A 21,184-nucleotide genomic window follows, 5' to 3' on the forward strand; every position below is an offset into this window, starting at 1 on the left:
CTCCTTGTACCTTATTTTGTAGTATCGTTCCAATGTTTCCTGTTCTCCTTGTAGCTGTTGCCTGTCTTGTCTCACCAGTGTGTATTATTGCAATTGTAGTTCACCTGTGTCTGGTTCAGTTCCAACCAATCATGTGTTAATTGTCCTTGGTGCTCACCTGTGTCTATTTAAACCTCCCTGTTTTCCATTTTGACCTGTCAGAGTATAGTTATTGTCATTGGTGTGTTCCTGCCATTGTATGGCCTGCTTTATTGCCTATTTGTATAGTGAGTTTCTGTTATCTGTTAATAAATCATCATTTGACCTGCCTGCCAGTGTTGATTTCGTCGACTAAAGCTATGACAAAAAATGTTCGTCTACCACCTTTTTTCACTGACGAAAACTGAATTAAAACTAAATAAAAACTAAGCTACGATGACTAAAACTAAGATTAAATATATTGACAATTTCGTCAACAAAAAAAAACTAGACTTAAATGTTAGGAGGGACTAGTGGAGAAGAGATCCAGTAGAACTAAAAAAAAATATGTTTGGTTGCGCTCAGGTGCTCTCAGAGCTCTGAAAATAGAAGATCTACAAGCTCACAACACGTTGTGAGCTTGTAGATCGGCTATTTTCAGCATGCAACCAAGTGTAAAATCAGCCCTTACGAAGCCATCAAGGCACCGCCAAAATGCATATGACTAAAACGAAATGGAATTGTATTCAAAAGACTATGACTAAAACTAAATCAAAATTTGCTGTCAAAATCAACACTGCTGCCTGCCTGCCTGTGTGGTTCTACACTTGGCTCCAACATACTTGTCTCATATCATGACACTAACTGCTCCACGATGAGTGGGCTGGTGCCTTACATTGTGTGAAAGGGTGAATGTAATGCACGTTGTAAAACGCTTTGGATAAAGCCGCTATATAAATGCACCATTTCATACAGATTGTTATATGTGCAGAACTTTTTCACATACTTCTCCTGGAGGTGGGGAACTTCTCTGTTACTTCCTCAATCTGAGTCGGCTGTGTCCCACAAATCTATCATATGCTCCAATACGCCAGCGGTTCACAAACTTTTTCATGTCAAGGACATATTTGCATATTTGAATATTCATAGATTCAGAATTTCTCTATGCAGTCGGTGTCTAGTCATACTCGGGGCGTGGACGACAAATCGTTTCTCAAGCTGGAAATGCTGGGAGCATGATTTTTTAAACTACATTCTATAATGTCAACAAGTTCTCATGTCCTATATAGTCTTGTGTGACCAGGCCTCTAATCTCGTTCCACTCCGAATGGAGTTCTGGAGAAATTCTCAGACTTTTTTTGGGCACTGACATACAGGCTAACAGCGGTGGCATGAAGTACAAGTGTACGCGCACACATACGCTTGCGTATATTAATAACTTGAATACCGTTTTTGTCTCCACAACCCATATCTATCATTACAGTGTCGTACATGACTGTTTTTTAAAGTTTAATATAAAATAGTTTATTTGACGTGCAGAAAGCCACACAGCAACTATACTCTTCGACATGGTAGCGAATGCAATGTTTTCCCCTACGGTGTGACTGTGAACATATGTGATGTTTCGTGGGCATTTATTTATATGCCGACTGTTTCTATGAGGGAAAAAGAGTAGATGTGCTTCCACCCCAGTTTCATTTCATTATTTTTAACCTTATTACGTGGGAAAAGCATGTTAAACAACATATTAATCATAGCAAAAGGCTATAAAAGGCTTTAAAAATGTGTTTGGAGAAGGACCTTTAGAGAGGGATTAAGAAGACAGAGAAAGATGACAAATGTAATGCAGAGGATGCAGACCAGCGACAGAGGGAGAGAGACAAAGTGTGGCAGGTTTACTGGGTTAAATAAATCGTTATAAGTTAATACTGTGAACTACACAAGAAACACACGCACGCACACGCACACGCACACGCACACGCACGCACACATACGTGACATCACAGTGCACCATCACTAGACAGACAGACTCACATGGATGCTATCACTAAACCATCTCTTTCTCTCCAGTCATTAGTGCATGAAGATAGACATACTGTAAACCTGTTGTGCAACCAAACAACGAGCCACAACAGTGGAGTAGAATGAGAGTTCAATCTCAGACACATATTCTTCCCGCTCTTCATTGTCCTTCGTATACATATTATTTCTTGTTTTTCATACCAGTAACCTGTAAGCCGATTGCATAACGTTCTGCTATAGTAGTGTATAATATATCTGTCTGTTTTCTTAAATGTCATCATGATTTGAGTGCATGGGGATCTCATTTTAAATAAGCCGCTGTGCTTTTATGAGCGATCCAGTTTAGAGGACCTTGTATTGTGAATTGCACTTCCATACTGTGTCCATGTCTTTTCTAAATAAAGTATACAATCAATCAATCAATCAATCAATCAATCAATCAATCAATCAATTCTGCGGCCTGTCTTCTGTATGGACCTGTCTGTCTCTCCTGTCCTCAGTGTAAACCTGTCTTTCCTGTCTTCCATGTGGGCCTGTCACTCCTTACAGTCTGTGGGGCCTGTCTCTCCTGTCGCCACGTGGACCTGTCTCTCCTGTCCTCCATGTGGACCTGTCTCTCCTTTCCTTAATGTGAATCTGTCCCCCCCACCCCAGGCTTTATGAGGAATTCCACTGAACAGATGCAATGAGAATAGCAGACTCTCAAAACAATCTTCACAGTTAGGCACATAATCAATCAGGCTCTAATAAAAATGTACTTAATGAAAAACTGCCAGGTTCTTCCCAGCTTCTCATTTGGACGGGACAATGTAGAGAGTAGAGAGTAGAGAGAGAGAGAGAGAGAGAGAGAGAGAGAGAGAGAGAGAGAGAGAGAGAGAGAGAGAGAGAGAGAGAGAGAGAGAGAGAGAGAGAGAGAGAGAGAGAGAGAGAGAGAGAGAGAGAGAGAGAGAACTCTGGATGCTGTGGTTATGTGGTTAGCATTAGTGTTGCCACGTCTGCTTATTATAAGCGACTTTGGGCTTGTTTTTCTGCAAAGTCGTTTGTAAATATTGGTAGTTGCGGGTTGCGGGTTTTTTTGGGCTTCTTTCTAAAGTGTAGTTGCTTATTTTTGGCTTGCTTCCTAATGTTGTTTAAACCAGTGGTTCTCTAACATTTTCATGTCAAGGACCCCCTCATTAATATGTATTTGTCTGCAGACCCCTATCTGAAAATATTTTATGCCAGGGATCCCCCAAAATGTTTCAAAAATATTCTATACATTTTTCACATTTTCTTCAAGATTTTTCTTTGAAAATGGCCGATGTATATAGATTTAGAAGGTCTCATGTGTATATCTTTTCTTTTTTTTTAAAGGTCTCATGTAGCCTAGTCGCTTCTTTTGGGCTTGTTTTCATTGAACTGGTTGCTTAGTTGTCTCGCAAACTCTGGCAACGCTGGTTTTGCACATTAAGTGGTGGAGCCACTATAGTGAGGATGGGTAAGACCCGATTTTTGAAAAATGTGGACACGGCTCACAAAAGCGCCAATTTTTTTCTACATGCTCTCCATCACCATAGGTTTCATTTTGGAAGGGTAGCCACGTCATCAAGATGGCAGAAGGCGGCCATCTTGGATTGCAAAGATGGCCACCAAGTAATATCTATAAGTGCCAATATCTCGGCTTCCAAGCCACTTAGAATGTCAATCTTGGTGTCTAAATATACATTTTATGGGACAAGGAATGCAATAAAACTATAGGGAATATCAATACGTGACTAATTCTGCCATTATTAGATCATTTGGTTGATTCTGGCCATATATGTACACAATTGTATTAAAATGTATGTGTCGGCTAGATCATGCACAACATATTGGTATGAATTTTTATCAAACTTTGACAGATCTGACTCTTGAGCAGGAGTATGTTTTTAGAAAAAGGAAATAAACAACACCACCATGAAGAAGGAATGGCTACACAAAGGACGTTCAAAGAGCAAACACTAGCACTTGTGCACACCATCAGTGGGATGGGCAATCCGTTCCTAGATGATAGCCACGAGCTTCTAATGTTGGACACACGAAATGTGATTGACGAGTCAGTGGTTAACACAGTCCGCACTGTGGAATCAGTGGGCAGAGAACAGTACGACAAGTACCATAAGACAGTGATCATGGACCGCACACACTCCATTCATGAGCCCATCAAAAAGAACTCACTGCCTCTCTTCAGATGCCCAACACTCAAGATCAAGACCAAGCAGGCAGGGCAGATCTCAATGTTGAAGGATGATGTGGCACTCTTCTCCCGGTTATATATAGCCACGCAACACAGAGAGGGGAACATGAGCACCTTCTTTAAACATGAAAACCATCCATACCCTCCCTCTCTATCTGACAGAGGGAAACTACGGCTGGGAAAGAAGTCAGATCTGCTAAATATTCTGACACAGAAGACACAAGAAGAACCTCCAGCTACGTTTGATGTCAAAGTACTCGATGGAGCTGCTGTGGTGCACTTCCTGTCCACTACCAACATTACCACATTTGACGAATATGCCAGTTGTGTCTTTGTTCCCCACATCATGAAACACCTGGAGATCTCCAAAAGAGTTGATGTGGTCTGGGATACGTACATCACCAGCAGCATAAAAGAGTCAACAAGGGAGAAGCGAGGCAAAGGGATACGACGGAAGGTGGCTGGTCAGAACAAGCTGCCGGGGAATTGGTCAGATTTCCTGCGTGATCCTACAAACAAGCAGGAACTCTTTGCCTTTCTCTCTGGGAAGATTGCATCCACTGCCTGGCCAGAGGGCAAGCTGGTCTTCATCACATATGGCATCACAGTGGTCGGCACAGACACCAGCCACTCGATGCTGCCATGTAACCATGAAGAGGCCGACACCAGGATAGTGATTCACCTGCTTGATGCCCTGGAACATGGCTGTTCTACCTGCTTGATACGCACTGTGGATACGGATGTTGTCGTTATCCTCATCGGCAAGTTCCATGCCCTGCTCGCCAAGTATCCAGCTGCAGACATCTGGGTTGCTTTTGGCACTGGCAAGAACTACACCTATGTTCATATAAACACGATCTGCCATGCTCTGGGCAAAGACAAGTCCACAGCACTTCCCGTCTTCCACTGTTACACAGGCTGTGACACAACATCAGCATTCAGCGGGAAAGGGAAGAAGTCAGCATGGGTGGCGTGGAAGTCCTACCCTGAGGTCTCCCAGGCCTTCAACTACATGGCAGAAAATCCATACACTTCTGTGATCATAGATGCCCAACACTTTCAGCTTCTTGAGCGTTTCACAGTCATCATGTATGATAAGACAAGTGATATGGAATCTGTCAATGAAGCACGACGAGAGTTGTTCTGCCAGAAGAACAAAACGATGGAACACATTCCACCAACGCAAGATTCACTGCTGCAGCACGTGAAGCGAGTTGCCTACCAGTCTGGGATCTGGGCCACATCTGAACTGGCCCAGCAGCCGACACCCAGTCCAGAAGGATGGGGATGGACATTGGATGACAACAACCAGGTCTGGCTTCCTGTGTGGAGCATTCTACCGATGGCGTCAAAAGCCTGCAATGAACTGGTCAAGTGCGGTTGTAAAAGACCTTGTGGTGCAAGGTGCTCAAGGCACACTGGAATTGCACAGATCTTTGCAGTTGTCAATGTGACAAATAATTTGAATGTTGTTATCCTGGAAAGTGAAGCTAATAATCTTCAATTCTCTTCATGCTCCATTTTTCAATGTGTCTGAAAATTATGTACATACATTGGCAGAATCAACCAAATTATCTAATCTTGGCAGAATTAGTCACTTATTGATATTCCCTATAGTTTTATTGCATTCCTTGTCCCAGAAAATGTATATTTTGACACCAAGATTGACCTTCTAAGTGGCTTGGAAGCCGAGATATTGGCAATTATAGATATTACATGGTGGCCATCTTTGCAATCCAAGATGGCCACCTTCTGCCATCTTGATGACGTGGCTACCCTTCCAAAATGAAACCTATGGTGATGGAGAGCATGTAGAAAACATTTGGCGCTTTTGTGAGCCGTGTCCAAATTTTTTTGTTAACAGCCCTCACTACTACTTTCTACCACCGTAGCTCACAGTCAGCTCATTGAACTGATCTGGCTGGGAAGGGAGGAGAAGGCAATCATTTTCTCCTTCAACTCAAATATGAATGTATGCAGCAAAAACTCAATACAAAGTTTACAGAGTCTAAAAAGTGACCCGTAAGGGAAACTCAGAATTTCGCCATGTACTCAGTGGTGAAAATTCTTTACTTATGAAAAAGTACCAACACTGCAATGTAGAAGTACACTGTTACAAGTAAAAGTCCGGAATTCAAAATGTACTTGTAATACTTGTACACAAGTATTGGTATCAAAATATACTTAAAGTACCAAAAGTAAAAGTACTAAAATGTTTGAAAATAGCAAATCTACAAGCTCACAACACGTCGCATTGTGAGCTTGTGGATCGGCTATTTTCAAATAGCCTATGTATAAAATAGGGCTAAAGTGGTTAATATATGTTTTATAATGTAATAATTTATATCTGAAAAGTAACTAGTAACTAAAGTTGTCAAATAATTGTAGTGGAGTAAAAGTAAAATATTTGCCTCTGAGATGTAGTGGAGTAGAAGTGAAAGTATTATGAATTGGAAATCCTCAAGTAAAGTACAAATACCACAAAATTGTACTCAAGTACAGTACTTGAGTAAATGTACTTAGTTACTTTACACCACTGTTCAGTTCTCTTTTCTAACTGTTGTCCCTGGTCTTGTACAGATACTTTTCTCTTACAGTATATGCGATCATTTACAATTACAGAAACATTTTCCGGAGCATTTCACCTCTGAGCCTCGTATGCTTTATGTGGATAATTATGTTAGCGATGAGAAGCTCTCTGCTGTCTTTGCCCTAAAATAGCCGCGTCAATGATGCGCAGATCTTCCTGTCAATCCTAAAAAAAGAAAACAATCCTCCATTAAATGGCTTTAATGGCCTCTTTGACATAAAGCCAAGATTCACAAACTCTTAGGCCTAATGACGTCAAAACTGAACCGACTGTTGTTGGTTCAAAAGAGGATAGAGATCAAGATTATCAGCTGCAGCTGGATCCTCTTTCGACTGCGTTGTAAACAACAGGCAAGAAATATGGGAGCGTATGACTGATTGTAGCAATTCTCTCCTCATTTTCGCCTTTTAACCAAATCAGCCTTTTATGAGCTTAACCCATTAAGACCGGGAACGCATCTGTGCGTCATTTTTTGATTTCTTTGGCTATTCAAAAATAGCAGATATACAAGCTCATAGCGCGGCACTCGGTGCCGCGCTATGAGCTTGTAGATCTGCAATTTTTTGAAAATTCGTCTTAAAGAGTTAAATATTGCAAAGTATAATTTCCAGAAGACCATTTGTTGCCCTGCCAACAGATACAGTACATTCCTTTGCCTCAAGCAGTCTAGACTACGTAGCAGACTGCTCTCCAGCCTGCCCAACAAATCAATTGACGGACTCCAACTGATCCAGGATGCAGCTGTGTGCATTCTGATCAAATCCAGGAAAAGAGAACACATTACTCTCATTGAAGCCTCGCTTGACTGCTTCACTGCTTAGATTTAGGATTGATCTGAACATGTCATTGATTACTTTTTAAGGCAGGAATGGGACTGGTGTCGTGGCTGACTGTAACTGTATCTCTAGCCCTATGAACCTTCACACAGAGGTTCATATGGGGTCACAGAGATCACAAGTTCACACCAGACAAGACCCTTCTTTTAAATCTCTTCTTAAGGCAACCTAGCGATTAAAACGGTTGAACCAGGTTGATGTGAGTTAACCATATCATAATGTCAGTTCTGTGTCTGCAGGCTTAAGGCGGTTACACACCGGCGATTATGCGAATATACGCAAAATTCGGACTCGTTCCGAATAATTAAAAGACGCTTTTTTCGCTCCGCGAAACTGGTGTGGAAGCTTGCATTGACTTTATAAGGTTTAAAAAAAAAACGTATTATTCGCATGAAAAAAATCGCCCCGGTGTGTAAGGACCTTTAGTGTGACTAATATGAAAGACTTTTTAGACAGTGATTCAACCGTCCTCATTTCATCACTTTAGCATGCATCAAACGAACAAAAACACACAAAAGTGATGCATGTGTGTTTGAACAAAGGAACAAACAATTGTAATTATGCATAGCTGCCGTATACTGTAACAAAGGCATCTCAAGCTACCTTATGATTGTGTGTGTTTGCGTTGACCCACTCATGCACTTTGATGTAAACTGTATCAATTCTAACAGTAACAAACCTTTGACAGTAAGTTATGCAATGTTGCAAGAGCAATGGTATCTTCTAGCACAATGAACGCATGTAGAAACTCGATACGGTGTAATGTAAAGGGAGACGTGGTGGGTAACTGAGAGTTCTCACCCACTGTGTCACAGAAGTCCTGCTGATTTTGGTGACCAATGACCTTGCCCCTAGTGCCACCATTAGGCCACAAAGTCCACTCTCAAAATATAAAGGGCCTTTTGCCATGAAGCCTATAGTACAGAGCGCACTCATTCTCGCCGGAAGAGGACCCCTACTGATTTTGGTGACCTTATAGACTTTACTCTAGCGCCACCCTTAGGCCAAAACGTCCAAACTACTGCACATACGATATATCAAATGGGTTTGCTTTCTACAGTATGAATCTTTATGCGCTCAGCCAGCAGAAACCCTACTGATTTTGGTAGGGATTTTGGACCGCCCATGGTCTTTCCTCTTGTGCCAACATACCCTGTCCAGCCTCTATAGGCGGGTCTGTTGTGGGACTTAATACTTTAACAATACCGAAGTGTTTTTTTTTTAAGTATGATATAAAATAATACAAGAGTAAGGGAGGCAGACAGTAAGAAAACTGAGAGGGAGACGGTGCAGGGGAGACAGACATTCGGGAAGCTGAGAGTGAGACAGTACAGGGGAAACAGACAGTAGGAGAACTAAGAGTGAGACAGTACAGGGGAAACAGACACAAGGGAATCTGAGAGGGAGACAGTGCAGGGGAGACCGATATTAGGAAAGCTGAGAGGGAGAGTGTTGGGAAGACAGCCAGAAGGACTGCTGAGAGGGAGACGGTGTAGGAGAGACAGACAGTAGGACTGCTGAGAGGGATACGGTGTAGGAGAGACAGACAGTAGGACTGCTGAGAGGGATACGGTGCAGGAGGAGAGACAGACAGTAGGACTGCTGAGAGGGATACGGTGTAGGAGAGACAGACAGTAGGACTGCTGAGAGGGATACGGTGTAGGAGAGACAGACAGTAGGACTGCTGAGAGGGATACGGTGCAGGAGGAGAGACAGACAGTAGGACTGCTGAGAGGGATACGGTGTAGGAGAGACAGACAGTAGGACTGCTGAGAGGGATACAGTGTAGGAGAGACAGACAGTAGGACTGCTGAGAGGGATACGGTGCAGGAGGAGAGACAGACAGTAGGACTGCTGAGAGGGATACGGTGTAGGAGAGACAGACAGTAGGACTGCTGAGAGGGATACGGTGCAGGAGGAGAGACAGACAGTAGGACTGCTGAGAGGGAGACGGTGTAGGAGAGACAGACAGTAGGACTGCTGAGAGGGAGACGGTGTAGGAGAGACAGACAGTAGGACTGCTGAGAGGGATACGGTGTAGGAGAGACAGACAGTAGGACTGCTGAGAGGGATACGGTGCAGGAGGAGAGACAGACAGTAGGACTGCTGAGAGGGATACGGTGTAGGAGAGACAGACAGTAGGACTGCTGAGAGGGAGACGGTGTAGGAGAGACAGACAGTAGGACTGCTGAGAGGGATACGGTGTAGGAGAGACAGACAGTAGGACTGCTGAGAGGGATACGGTGTAGGAGAGACAGACAGTAGGACTGCTGAGAGGGATACGGTGTAGGAGGAGAGACAGACAGTAGGACTGCTGAGAGGGATACGGTGTAGGAGAGACAGACAGTAGGACTGCTGAGAGGGAGACGGTGCAGGAGGAGAGACAGACAGTAGGACTGCTGAGAGGGAGACGGTGTAGGAGGAGAGACAGACAGTAGGACTGCTGAGAGGGATACAGTGTAGGAGGAGAGACAGACAGTAGGACTGCTGAGAGGGAGACGGTGTAGGAGGAGAGACAGACAGTAGGACTGCTGAGAGGGAGACGGTGTAGGAGGAGAGACAGACAGTAGGACTGCTGAGAGGGAGACGGTGTAGGAGAGACAGACAGTAGGACTGCTGAGAGGGAGACGGTGTAGGAGGAGAGACAGACAGTAGGACTGCTGAGAGGGATACGGTGTAGGAGAGACAGACAGTAGGACTGCTGAGAGGGATACGGTGTAGGAGAGACAGACAGTAGGACTGCTGAGAGGGATACGGTGTAGGAGAGACAGACAGTAGGACTGCTGAGAGGGAGACGGTGTAGGAGAGACAGACAGTAGGACTGCTGAGAGGGAGACGGTGTAGGAGGAGAGACAGACAGTAGGACTGCTGAGAGGGATACGGTGTAGGAGAGACAGACAGTAGGACTGCTGAGAGGGAGACGGTGTAGGAGGAGAGACAGACAGTAGGACTGCTGAGAGGGATACGGTGTAGGAGAGACAGACAGTAGGACTGCTGAGAGGGATACGGTGTAGGAGAGACAGACAGTAGGACTGCTGAGAGGGATACGGTGTAGGAGAGACAGACAGTAGGACTGCTGAGAGGGAGACGGTGTAGGAGAGACAGACAGTAGGACTGCTGAGAGGGATACGGTGTAGGAGAGACAGACAGTAGGACTGCTGAGAGGGAGACGGTGTAGGAGAGACAGACAGTAGGACTGCTGAGAGTACATGGCAGAAACAGTAGGAGAGCTGAGAGAGAGACAGTGATGGAGAGAGATTCCTAGGCAACAGCAAGGAGATTATGAGATTTGTGTCAAATATAAATGTGATTTGCAGTGCATTACATATAAAATGTATTATTATAATATGAGCAAGGGCAGGGCTCACTTCAGAGTCGTGTGGCTTAATGACCGACTGTATGCTGTAAGAATGTCAAGCCTACATTCACTGGGTTTTGGGTTAGGGTTACAAGGACTGTACTTAATCAAAGTTTTAAACTACAAATAGCTAACCTAAAATGTATTTACATAACCTTATATTTCCTCCTAAACTCTTTCTTATACGAGAGGTACTATGCCGCCATGCCAGTCCCACTAACACACACTGAGTATCAAATTCAAGACCAATGTTTGTACTATTTAAATGTTTCCCAACTATAAAAACACAAAGAGAGCCCTGAGACTTCGTGGCAATAAACCTCGTACCACCAATACCTCTTATAGAATACAGGCATACTAAGCTGTGACCTTTGCCCTTTTTAAGCCTCGGGAACTCCCTAATAACCGGAGCCCTGAGGCCCGCTTGAACATTAATAGGCCGAAGAAGGGTTGTGAATAACATTCGAACACAACTGCAGCCCTAGTGTAAAAGAAATATGTTAAAATTACGTCAAATGTAATATAATTTTGACAAAGTTAAAGGGATAGTTCACCCCCAAAATGACTTTTTTTCTTTTGATTAGTCACTCCATGGAGAATTGAATTCATGGATATTTTTAGTTTTTGTCGCATAGGCAGCGGTTCCGGTAGGAGAGACAAAGGAGAGTCTTTGTGTCTCCTACCGGAACCACTGCCAGTCATCAAATTATTGGTTTAGGAATGCGACAAAGAAATATATATATATCCATGAATTTAAGTCTCCATGGGGTGACTAATCGATAGAAAAAAGTCATCTTGGGGGTGAACTATTCCTTTTGCCTCAGATATACCATTGTTTTAGTTCACAGTATATGGGATGTTGATTGTGATGCTGGTATTTACATAATGACGATAAATCAGTGTGTTAAATAGTCCAGTCGCACTCGACACCTTTGATTCAAATCTACGCGACCTCAGTATGGCTGTGAAAACCTAGCATCTTGGGCCAAGATGGCGCCAAGATGGGGTTAAAAAATAAGCGGCTGCAGTGTCAAGGGTGGAAACTCATGATGAGGCTTCCTGCTGGGAGAGGATGTGTTGTGCAGGTTAACGCATTCAATCCGGGATCGGATCTACAAATGTCTTCTAAATCTTAACGTTGCTATACTATATATATCAGTGGTTCTCAAACTTTTTCATGTCAAGGACCCCAAAATGATACGTATTTGGCCGCCGACCCCCATCTCAAAATATGTAGTTCCAGGGACCAGAAGCAAAGATTTTAGTTACAAATGTTTGCTTTAAAGAATATATATTCAAAGATTTGCACAAATGTTCACGATTTTTCAAAAATAGCAGATCTACAAGCTCATAGCGCGGCACTCGGTGCCGTGCTATGAGCTTGTATATCTGCTATTTTTTTAATAGCCAAAGTAAGAAATAATGGTTATAGCTAAAATCTAAAATGACACAGATGCGTTCCTGGCTTGAGTGGGTTAACAATGCATGCTACCTCATTACCTGCTTCTGGCCACTTGTTCTTTTCTGTGTTACGTACACAGTTAAGTACAATCAATTTTGTGGAGCAGATCTGCTTCATGAAGACGGTATAACAAGCCAATAAGTTGATTGAGATTTCAAAGGAGTTAGCAGAATTTATTAACTCTTTGACTGCCAGAGTATTTTCATAAAGTACTCCCCCAGTGCCAGCAATTTTCGTGTTTTTTTATTTTTATATTTTGAATTTTTCTCATGAAAATAATTTAAGGACACATAATGTAAAGACCCAGCACAAATCCGCCACTAGAGCGCAGCACATGACAGCTTTGATCATGTCGTTGGGTCTCTCTCACCCTTCTTCATAGATTAGACAAGGAAAAACATGAAAACGGATGTGACGTCCCCCCCATTGTTTTGATCGGCGAAAATTACGTTGTGATATACGACGGCGATGACTGATCGTCACCCAGACCATAGATTATAGAAGAGAAACTGTCCGTTTGTCCGTCATACCGTGTGAAAGACCGTTTATTTACCTATTTTGGACGAAAATGACTGGGGAAAAGAATCAAAAACCGGAAACGGAATCCAGGTCATGAAACCGGATGCAGATGTCCGTGAAGTAAGTGGAACTCGAGAATAACATTGAATATTAAGCAGCATAGCGCAATCAGAGATTAAACAATGAACGCGCGTCCAGCGCGTCGAGCGCGTCGACGGCCAACTGGACAAAGTAGCACTTGACGCGTTATCGCGTCGTCCGCAGTCAAAGAGTTAAAAAGGAATGACAAAAATTCTTCAAACACAATGTTCTGTCTGCCCTGCTGTGCTTTTTTTCCTCCATTATCTTTTTTATTTTATTTTTCTCCCAATATAATCGTGCCAATTCCTAACTGGCCCATGTATAGTCCCTGTCGCTGCATGCTGACTTGGCGTTCGGTGGAATTCTCGATCACTATTATAGGCTATTTGAGTTGTGATTCTACCCCCACAAAACACTGTATGACAAATGTCAGAAATGCCAACCAATTACAGCCATGTAATGAGTTATGTAAGTAAGTTTAGTAAGGCTATTGTCCTAACATTCCAGTAACCAATACAGGATGGTCAAGTGGACTGCATGATGGTGGACAAGCAGTTTAATTGGATCCTCTCTTCCGAAGATAAAATAAGAATGGACGGTAATGAACGGTAACATTTCTACTCTGAGCCTGTGTAACGTGGGTGCAACAGTCACTGGTGTGGAAAGGGGGTGAAACGTTTAGTAGGTTACAGGGGGCCCGGGCTTAGAGGGGCCCTCAGAGGTGCTATGGCGTATAGATTTAATCATGGAAAAAATATTTTTGTTTCAGTGTGAAAACATAATCATTCCATAGGCACCAGGATTCCAAGTGGCTTCAAAGGGTTTATCTCTATTTCAGCACGCCTGGTCTTTTCTCCCAGTTACATTCAAATAAACAAGGCAACACATCGCTGTGTTGAACGCTGTGAAATCCTGTTGTAAAACAGTTCCTCGCAGAACCGATGAAATTGAACCGCAATGTTGCAGAATCAGCAGTTACCGTAGGGCATAACATTGAGGGAGGTGGAGGCATTTGGTTGCTGTTCACGACGTGCACTTTCATTAACCAATTTAGAATAAAAACATTCATTTTAAATGGATAAACAAACAAATACCCCTTTAATTCCTCACTAAGCTCTTCAAAAATGTTTTATTAGGTTGAGAGCAATAATAACGGATACTTGAAGGGTAATGAATGCGAATGATCGGAAATAGCTTGTTTGCTGGCACATGGCCAAAGCACACAAAACTGAGAAAGTATCATTTTCCTTTGGCATGCACAAGGACAGAGAGAGCAGCTCCCATCTCTTAAAATGGTGCTGTATTCTGAGCAGCTTAGAGGGTGATTTGCCAACACTAAACTAAAACATCCTCCCTGTCTGTCATTATGTGTCATCATAGATTTTGACTGGCGGGCGAGTCACCTCTCACGTTTCCCTTGGCTGTTGTTGAGGCTGTCAGGCTCACACTGAATGCATACCTGCTCTCAATCAAAACAAGGACAAATGGCCAAATGTGGCTACACATATCAAATTTAAATAAATCCGATAAGTTATTGACGCCAGGTAAACGAAAACCTTGTTCGTTGACAAGGACTCTCTGGGATGAGGTCGCTGAGACATTCATTCACTTGTTCTCTTGCTCATTCACCAACTAAACGATGTCGCTGTCACACACACCCACCCAACCACCCACCCGCAATTTCCCTCCAACGATCTATCTCTCCCAGGTCTATGCTGCCTGCTCCATCCTCCTGACAGAGCATCAGTTCATACAGTCGAGTCGGCACTGTCTGTCAGTCCCTGCATCATGTCACAAATGTGACCCTCAGGATCTCACATCAACCCCAATCTGGGAACCCATCGGCAAAACATAAATAAATACATTTCCTTTTTGAATTTGCGGATCAGTTGCGGAGCTCGGAATCTGTTCTTGAGAGAGTACATCCACCCCAAACTGACACAGAGCCAGGCTACCCAATCAACAGAACACCGTCCAGAATTCTCATCAATGAATGGACAGTCTGCCTTCAGCATCATGGTGCTGTTTCGAAAAAAAAGGGGGGGGGAGTATAATAAATGAATTTAAAACATACACACACACACACACACACACACACACACACACACACACACACACACACACACACACACACACACACACACACACATACAGTATACTGTATATATATATATATATATATATATATATATATATATATATATATATATATATATATATATATATATATATATATATATATATATATATACTGGACATCCTCAAATGACTTATGGTATGAGCCGAGACTTTTTTAATCCCCCTCGTTTCTTCACGGATGAGAATCCATCAGCAACATGAAAAGCAATTGCCAGAGGATGTGGAAGGTTAGACAGATCTCCACAGCTGCTCAGATAGCGGGCTGCTGCTGCGGAAGCTATAAGTCAACGTTGTCTAGACTGCTAGCTGTATTTATATATTTTTTATGCCATGGCTCTAGTAGGTGAGCCATCTAGAAGAGGGTATGTCTGTCTGTGTGTCTGTCTGTCTGTCTGTCCATGGCTAATCTCGCAAACCACTGGACCGATCAGCGGCACATTTCCTTTGCACGCTGCCAGTAGGCCATGGAATTAAACCCATGTATATTTTTCACATTTTGTGACTTCATAATCTCAGACCCACCATCCTGCCGTCCCTACATTGGGATGTAACGAGTCAATCAACCTACGATTCGATAAGAGTCACGATACTGGGTTTGCGATAAGATTTTGGCACAATTTTCGTTTTTTAATATATATAGACTATATATTAATAATAAGATTTTACTGCCAGATTACACATCTGGACTGATTATTTGAATTATTACTCAGATAAAAGCTAGAGAATACAGTATTTTATTTATCTTATCTTTTCCATATCAAATGAAAGAGGTTCAGGTTATGGTTAATGTACACTCTATGAATAACAGATCCACAAGCTCACAACGCGTTGTGAGCTTGTAGATCTGCTATTTTCAGGCTTGTCATGTCATGCTTGTAAACGTTAATGTTTGTAGTCTTTATGCGGACACCAATGGTAATTATCTAGCATTTTAAAGAGACCTGCGATTCCCAGAAGTCAGTTGGATCATGGAGTCAAACACAGCCTGGTTTGAGCTCAGTCTGCAGGCGGACATCCATCAGATCAGAAACATCAACAAAAAGAGGATTTTCTCCGCTGTCTTAAACTGTACACACAGTTTAGCGCTGCGTTCACAACTTAGCTGCCAAAGCCTATACTCCGTAGTACGACGTGCGAACGAGTGCGTGTGATGAACAGCGTGTCTATTTTTCCACAGTACCGTGTTTTAAGTTACAATTTTACAATGTAAAGAGGCGATTAAGAACAATAGGATGACATACAACTCACAGGTGAAAAAGGCGGATTTGAACGGATGATTTTGGCAGTTACAGTACTGTAGATCAGATAAAGAAAAGAGGGGGGGAAAGTAGAGAGGTTTCTGTAAATTCACTTTTTTTCCAATGCACTTTTTTTTTTCTTTGGCATGAAATAGAACAGAGAATTGCAAGTCTTGGGATAGCCTTGCACCATCGTTGGGAACTGGGCTGGAAAATTGTAATGCTTGAACCGGAAGAGCCAGGGCAGCGGTCCACACTGCTAGTATTCCCTCAAACTTGTCACTAGTGTCACACAAGAAGACACCATGCATTAAGTCTGATTTTTGCTTTTTCCTCAGCTTACTTAATTGGATCCTCCAATGTTTTATGCCATTTTATTAAGTGCTCGGCTAGTGCAGAAACCATTAACGTGATTGCCTGAAGAACTGAATAAAAGAAAGAAAAAGAAGACACTTCAGACATGAATGCAATGGAACACATCCATGCTTGTGATACAGGGCCACATATTTGATGTTAGGAATCAATAAATGCTGCGAAGATGATCTAACTCACTGCAAGGTTGATTAACCTCCATCTGCTGCATTATGACCTCTTTACATGTAATTAAGTCCTAATGAATTGTGAGCAACTTCAAAGGTTCAACGCCACTGATGAATTTAGCACTTGTAGCTGACTTGCTCCTCCATGTTTGGGGAAGGAGTAACATCAGCACACTAAATCAGAGAATATGTAGGCCTAATCTCCTTTGTCCCAGTACACACCATGCTATTTATGTAACACGGCTACGTAGGATAGTGTTGTGTGCGTATGCACACACCACTATTAAAAGGCCTAAATCCGGGACAGCTATGGCACAGTTGCAGTGTGTTTTATCCAATGGAGGGGATTATTGTGAACCACTGAAATCAGAAGTAGCAATAATCATATTTCCCATACATGTGAGTGTGGATTACACATGAAATATTGTTTCATATCCTTGTCTTTCTTTCTTTCTTTCTTTCATCTTTACGACCAAAGCATTTTTTGTCAGAATTGGAGCGTTAATTATAGATCTATAGCCTGCTGTCTGCCCTACATGAGTAGCCTAACGGATACAGCAGTGGTTCTCAAACTTTTTCATGTCAAGGACCCCCAAAATGATATGTATTCGATATTTTGTTCCAGGGACCCCCAGAAGCAAAGATTTGAGTAACAAATGTTCGCTTGAAAAATATTTATATTCAAAGGTTTGCACAAATGTTCACGATTTTTTAAAAATAGCAGATTTACAAGCTCATAGCGTGGCACCTTCAGCTTCACTTCAGCCCTATATACATTTCGGCTATTTTCAAAAGATTTTTACACATTTTATGCATTTGAAAACTTGTGAAATGGGACATTCTGCACAATTAGTACTTTCTACTTTTGGTACTTTAAGTACATTTTGATACCAATACTTTTGTACTTTTACTCAAGTAAAATTTTAATTCCGGACTTGTAACAGAGTATTTTTACATTGCAGTATTGATACTTTTACTTAAGTAAAGAATGTGCATACTTTTTCCACCACTGTCTGTCAGTCAGCTGACGGACAGGCGCGCAGCATGGCTCTGCAGCCTGCATACTGGGGCTCCACTAAGCGCACATATGGCTCTTCTGCAGAGATTATTAAATTATGTCCAATTTCCCAAAGCTCACTCATAAAACAAACAGTCATTATGTCACTCTTGCCCGAACACTGCAGTGGGTTTATTTTGGATGTACCTCTATATATATATCAGGTCATCATATCACCATTTAATAACTTAAAAATATGTTGTGAGTTAATTTGTTCAAGAATGCGCGCCGACCCGTGATGACGCAAGCTCCATGATTGGCGTATATATATAGGCTAACTCAACATTAACAGAAACACTCCGTTCCAAGTAAAAGTCCAGTAATCAAACTTTACTTGAGTAAAAGTACAAAGTATTGGCATCAAAATATACTTAAAGCATAAAGCACCAAAAGTAAAAAATAGCAGATCTACAAGCTCACAACACATCACATAATTTATGTTTTTGTAATAATAATCTAAATCTACAAAGCATATAGTAACTACAGTTTTCAAATAATTGTAGTGGAGTAAAAGTACAATATTTGCCTCTGAGTAGTGGAGTAGAAGTAAATGTATTGAAAATTGGGAACATTCCAGTAAAGTAGGCTAAAAATTCCTCAAAGGTGTATAGGCTACTTAAGTACAGTACTTGAGTAAATGTACTTAGTTACTTTACACCACTGTATACAGGCTAATTCAACATTAATTGATTGAGCCATCCTTCCAATCGCACGAGTCAATACTGTCGATATGCTTGGAACGAAGGGGAAAGCTGGAGGAGATCCTGTCAAAGCATCGCCAAGACACATCGCTTCTCGTGGCTCCAGATAACTGATAACGTGTCAATCAAATTCCCGTGTCTCTCGGTTCACTTGGCCACTTAATGCCTCCACTAAACTGGCCTTGATACAGGACTGTCACATATTATCTGACACGATGACTGTCTTGATCCAAGGCTATACACTAAACCTGATTTATTGCCTGTATTATGTCTCAGAGGAAGAGCATAATAACTTGACTGACAATAAATAATCCAAGTCTATATTTCTATAGCATGCATCTGATGTAGAAGCACTCGATAGTTGCAAAGCACATTATATTCTTATTTCAGAAATACACCATTTCACTACAGACTCCAAATATTATATCTTGGGATTTGGCAAATACGTTTTTTTCCTTCTGCTTTCTTTGATTAGTGATGGATTGAAAATGCACGGTTATGGATCACGCATTGTTATATGCCTTTATGGACGAGAACGATACACATGATCATATGGAAATAAATGATTGGTCTCATCTGCTTACGGTGGGCTGCGTCCTATAGCGAGGAAGCCTATAGTCCCGCCGGTAACCGGAACGCTCGCCCCAAAACACCCTCGCCCCCATTATTTTTCCGCGTAGGCTACCGCTCGCCCCCAGTGGTTTGCAATGCATATCTGTCTGTCATAAATGTCTATATGAATTGAGTACAAAGGACCCCAATGGAAACAAGCCATAGTGCTTTCTTGGGTTTTAAAATCATCTTAGCTGACCTTGTATTGAACTGTACATTCCTGTGCTTTTTTTTTGGCAAACTGCTAATAAAGTATTCAATCAATCAATCAATCAATTATTGTATTCTTGTATTCTTTGTTTTTTACTAAGGATAAGTTTATAAATCAGTTTAGGTTTAGGCATAGTTTTACTGAGGTTAAGTTTAGGAATAAGGTTAGGTTTTGGAATAGTTTTACTGAGGTTATTTATTTAGGAATAAAGTAAAGTTTTGGAATAGTCTGTTTTACTGAGGTTATATTTGGGAATAAGGTTAGGTAGCCCGTAGCCATAGTTTTACTGAGGTTACATAACTTAGGTTTAGGAATACCTGGTGGCGGCCGTTCCGATCGAGGTTTGCGCCGGACTGTGTCGACTGTGTTTTGGGGCGAGCGTTCTTGTATTCGGTCAGCCGGTAAATATGCGATGGAGATATCCTATTATTAGGCTATACACATTTCCGAGTCAGATTGTATGCGATAGATTAAAACCCCAGTTGAATTGAACAAAAAACAATCTCGTTTGAATGAATGAATGAATGAATGAAGTCCAAAGCGCAGCTTCTGTTCCGCGCGCACCGGGCTTGGCGCCACGCTGCCCTGGATGCCAATGGACTCACCTGCGTTCCTCAGCTTCTTGTTCCGATACACGGAGAAGATCACCAGGAGGTTCCCCAGGATGTCCACCACGATGGTGAAGATCAGGAAGCACCCCAGGGTGGTGCTGACCCACGGGGGGCGATGGCTCGGGTCGTCTAGCTCAGAACTGTTCAGGTGAGACCCATTCACAAGCATTGTTTATAATAATAAAAATCACGTAAACTTTTTTTACGCACTGATGCTCAGCCAAATAAACGCTCGATCATCTGCCGTTCCTTCAATAATATGCATGTCTTAAATCCTAGATCTAGATCCGTTGTGGTGGTGATGCTGTTTATCATCATCTTCTCCTCCTCCATGCTGCCAGGTTAACTTTGGTCTCCCCACGCTGCTCCAGTGTGTCAGTGTCTATACTTTTATGACTGTGTATGTGTGTGTGCACGCCCATCACTTTGTTGCTATACATGTGTGACATGGAGAGAGGGAACTTCAGATCAGACCTCCCTAACATGTGATTAAATGGCCATAAGCGACGTGAGGGCGCTGTTATGGGGCGTTTTGAGGGAAACACTGTCACTCCGTGGCCATACAGCGGTAGAGCCGGTGTTACACTAGACATGGATCCACACGACGGTCGTCTGTCACGACCGTCATGGAAGAACTTCAACCTGGTTTTTGCACTTTCTCCATTTATGACCCGTACATCTACATACACGTTCATATTTCAAATATAAAGTTATTAACCCATGCCATGGTCAAGGATGTTAAAATGATGTACGGGTTCTCAGAAGTACCCGCATCTTCCGTATTATTTAATAAAAAGCATTTTAATCCGATGGGTGGCCATTTTCTTATAGAGATATAATCTACCAGAGTGTAGTACACTTCCCAACCGATAGGGTCGCGTGGTTGAAAGCACATTGAGAATATGTGAAGAAAATGGCCACTATTCGCATTAAAATACTATTTATTCAACAATACGGAACATACGGGTACTTTTGATGACCCGTACATAATTGCAACATCAGTGGCCATAGGGTAAGCACTTTATATTTGACATT

The 21,184-nt window shown here is 42.2% G+C and overlaps 1 protein-coding gene across 1 annotated transcript in view; it reads right to left on the reverse strand.

Moving 5' to 3' along the window:
• The window catches only part of mtnr1aa (melatonin receptor 1A a), a 66,868-nt gene extending 46,326 nt beyond the window's left edge, over window positions 1–20,542 (reverse strand). Inside the window, exon 1 of the mRNA XM_080446501.1 lies at window positions 20,144–20,542. Coding sequence (XP_080302627.1) covers window positions 20,144–20,318 — 175 coding nt within the window. The 5' untranslated portion in view covers window positions 20,319–20,542. The remainder of the gene's footprint in view (window positions 1–20,143) is intronic.
• Between the last annotated feature and the right edge of the window lie 642 nt (window positions 20,543–21,184).

The sequence above is a fragment of the Gymnoscopelus braueri genome (assembly GCF_963280865.1).
Source record: "Gymnoscopelus braueri genome assembly, chromosome: 2".
Classification (NCBI taxonomy): domain Eukaryota; kingdom Metazoa; phylum Chordata; class Actinopteri; order Myctophiformes; family Myctophidae; genus Gymnoscopelus; species Gymnoscopelus braueri.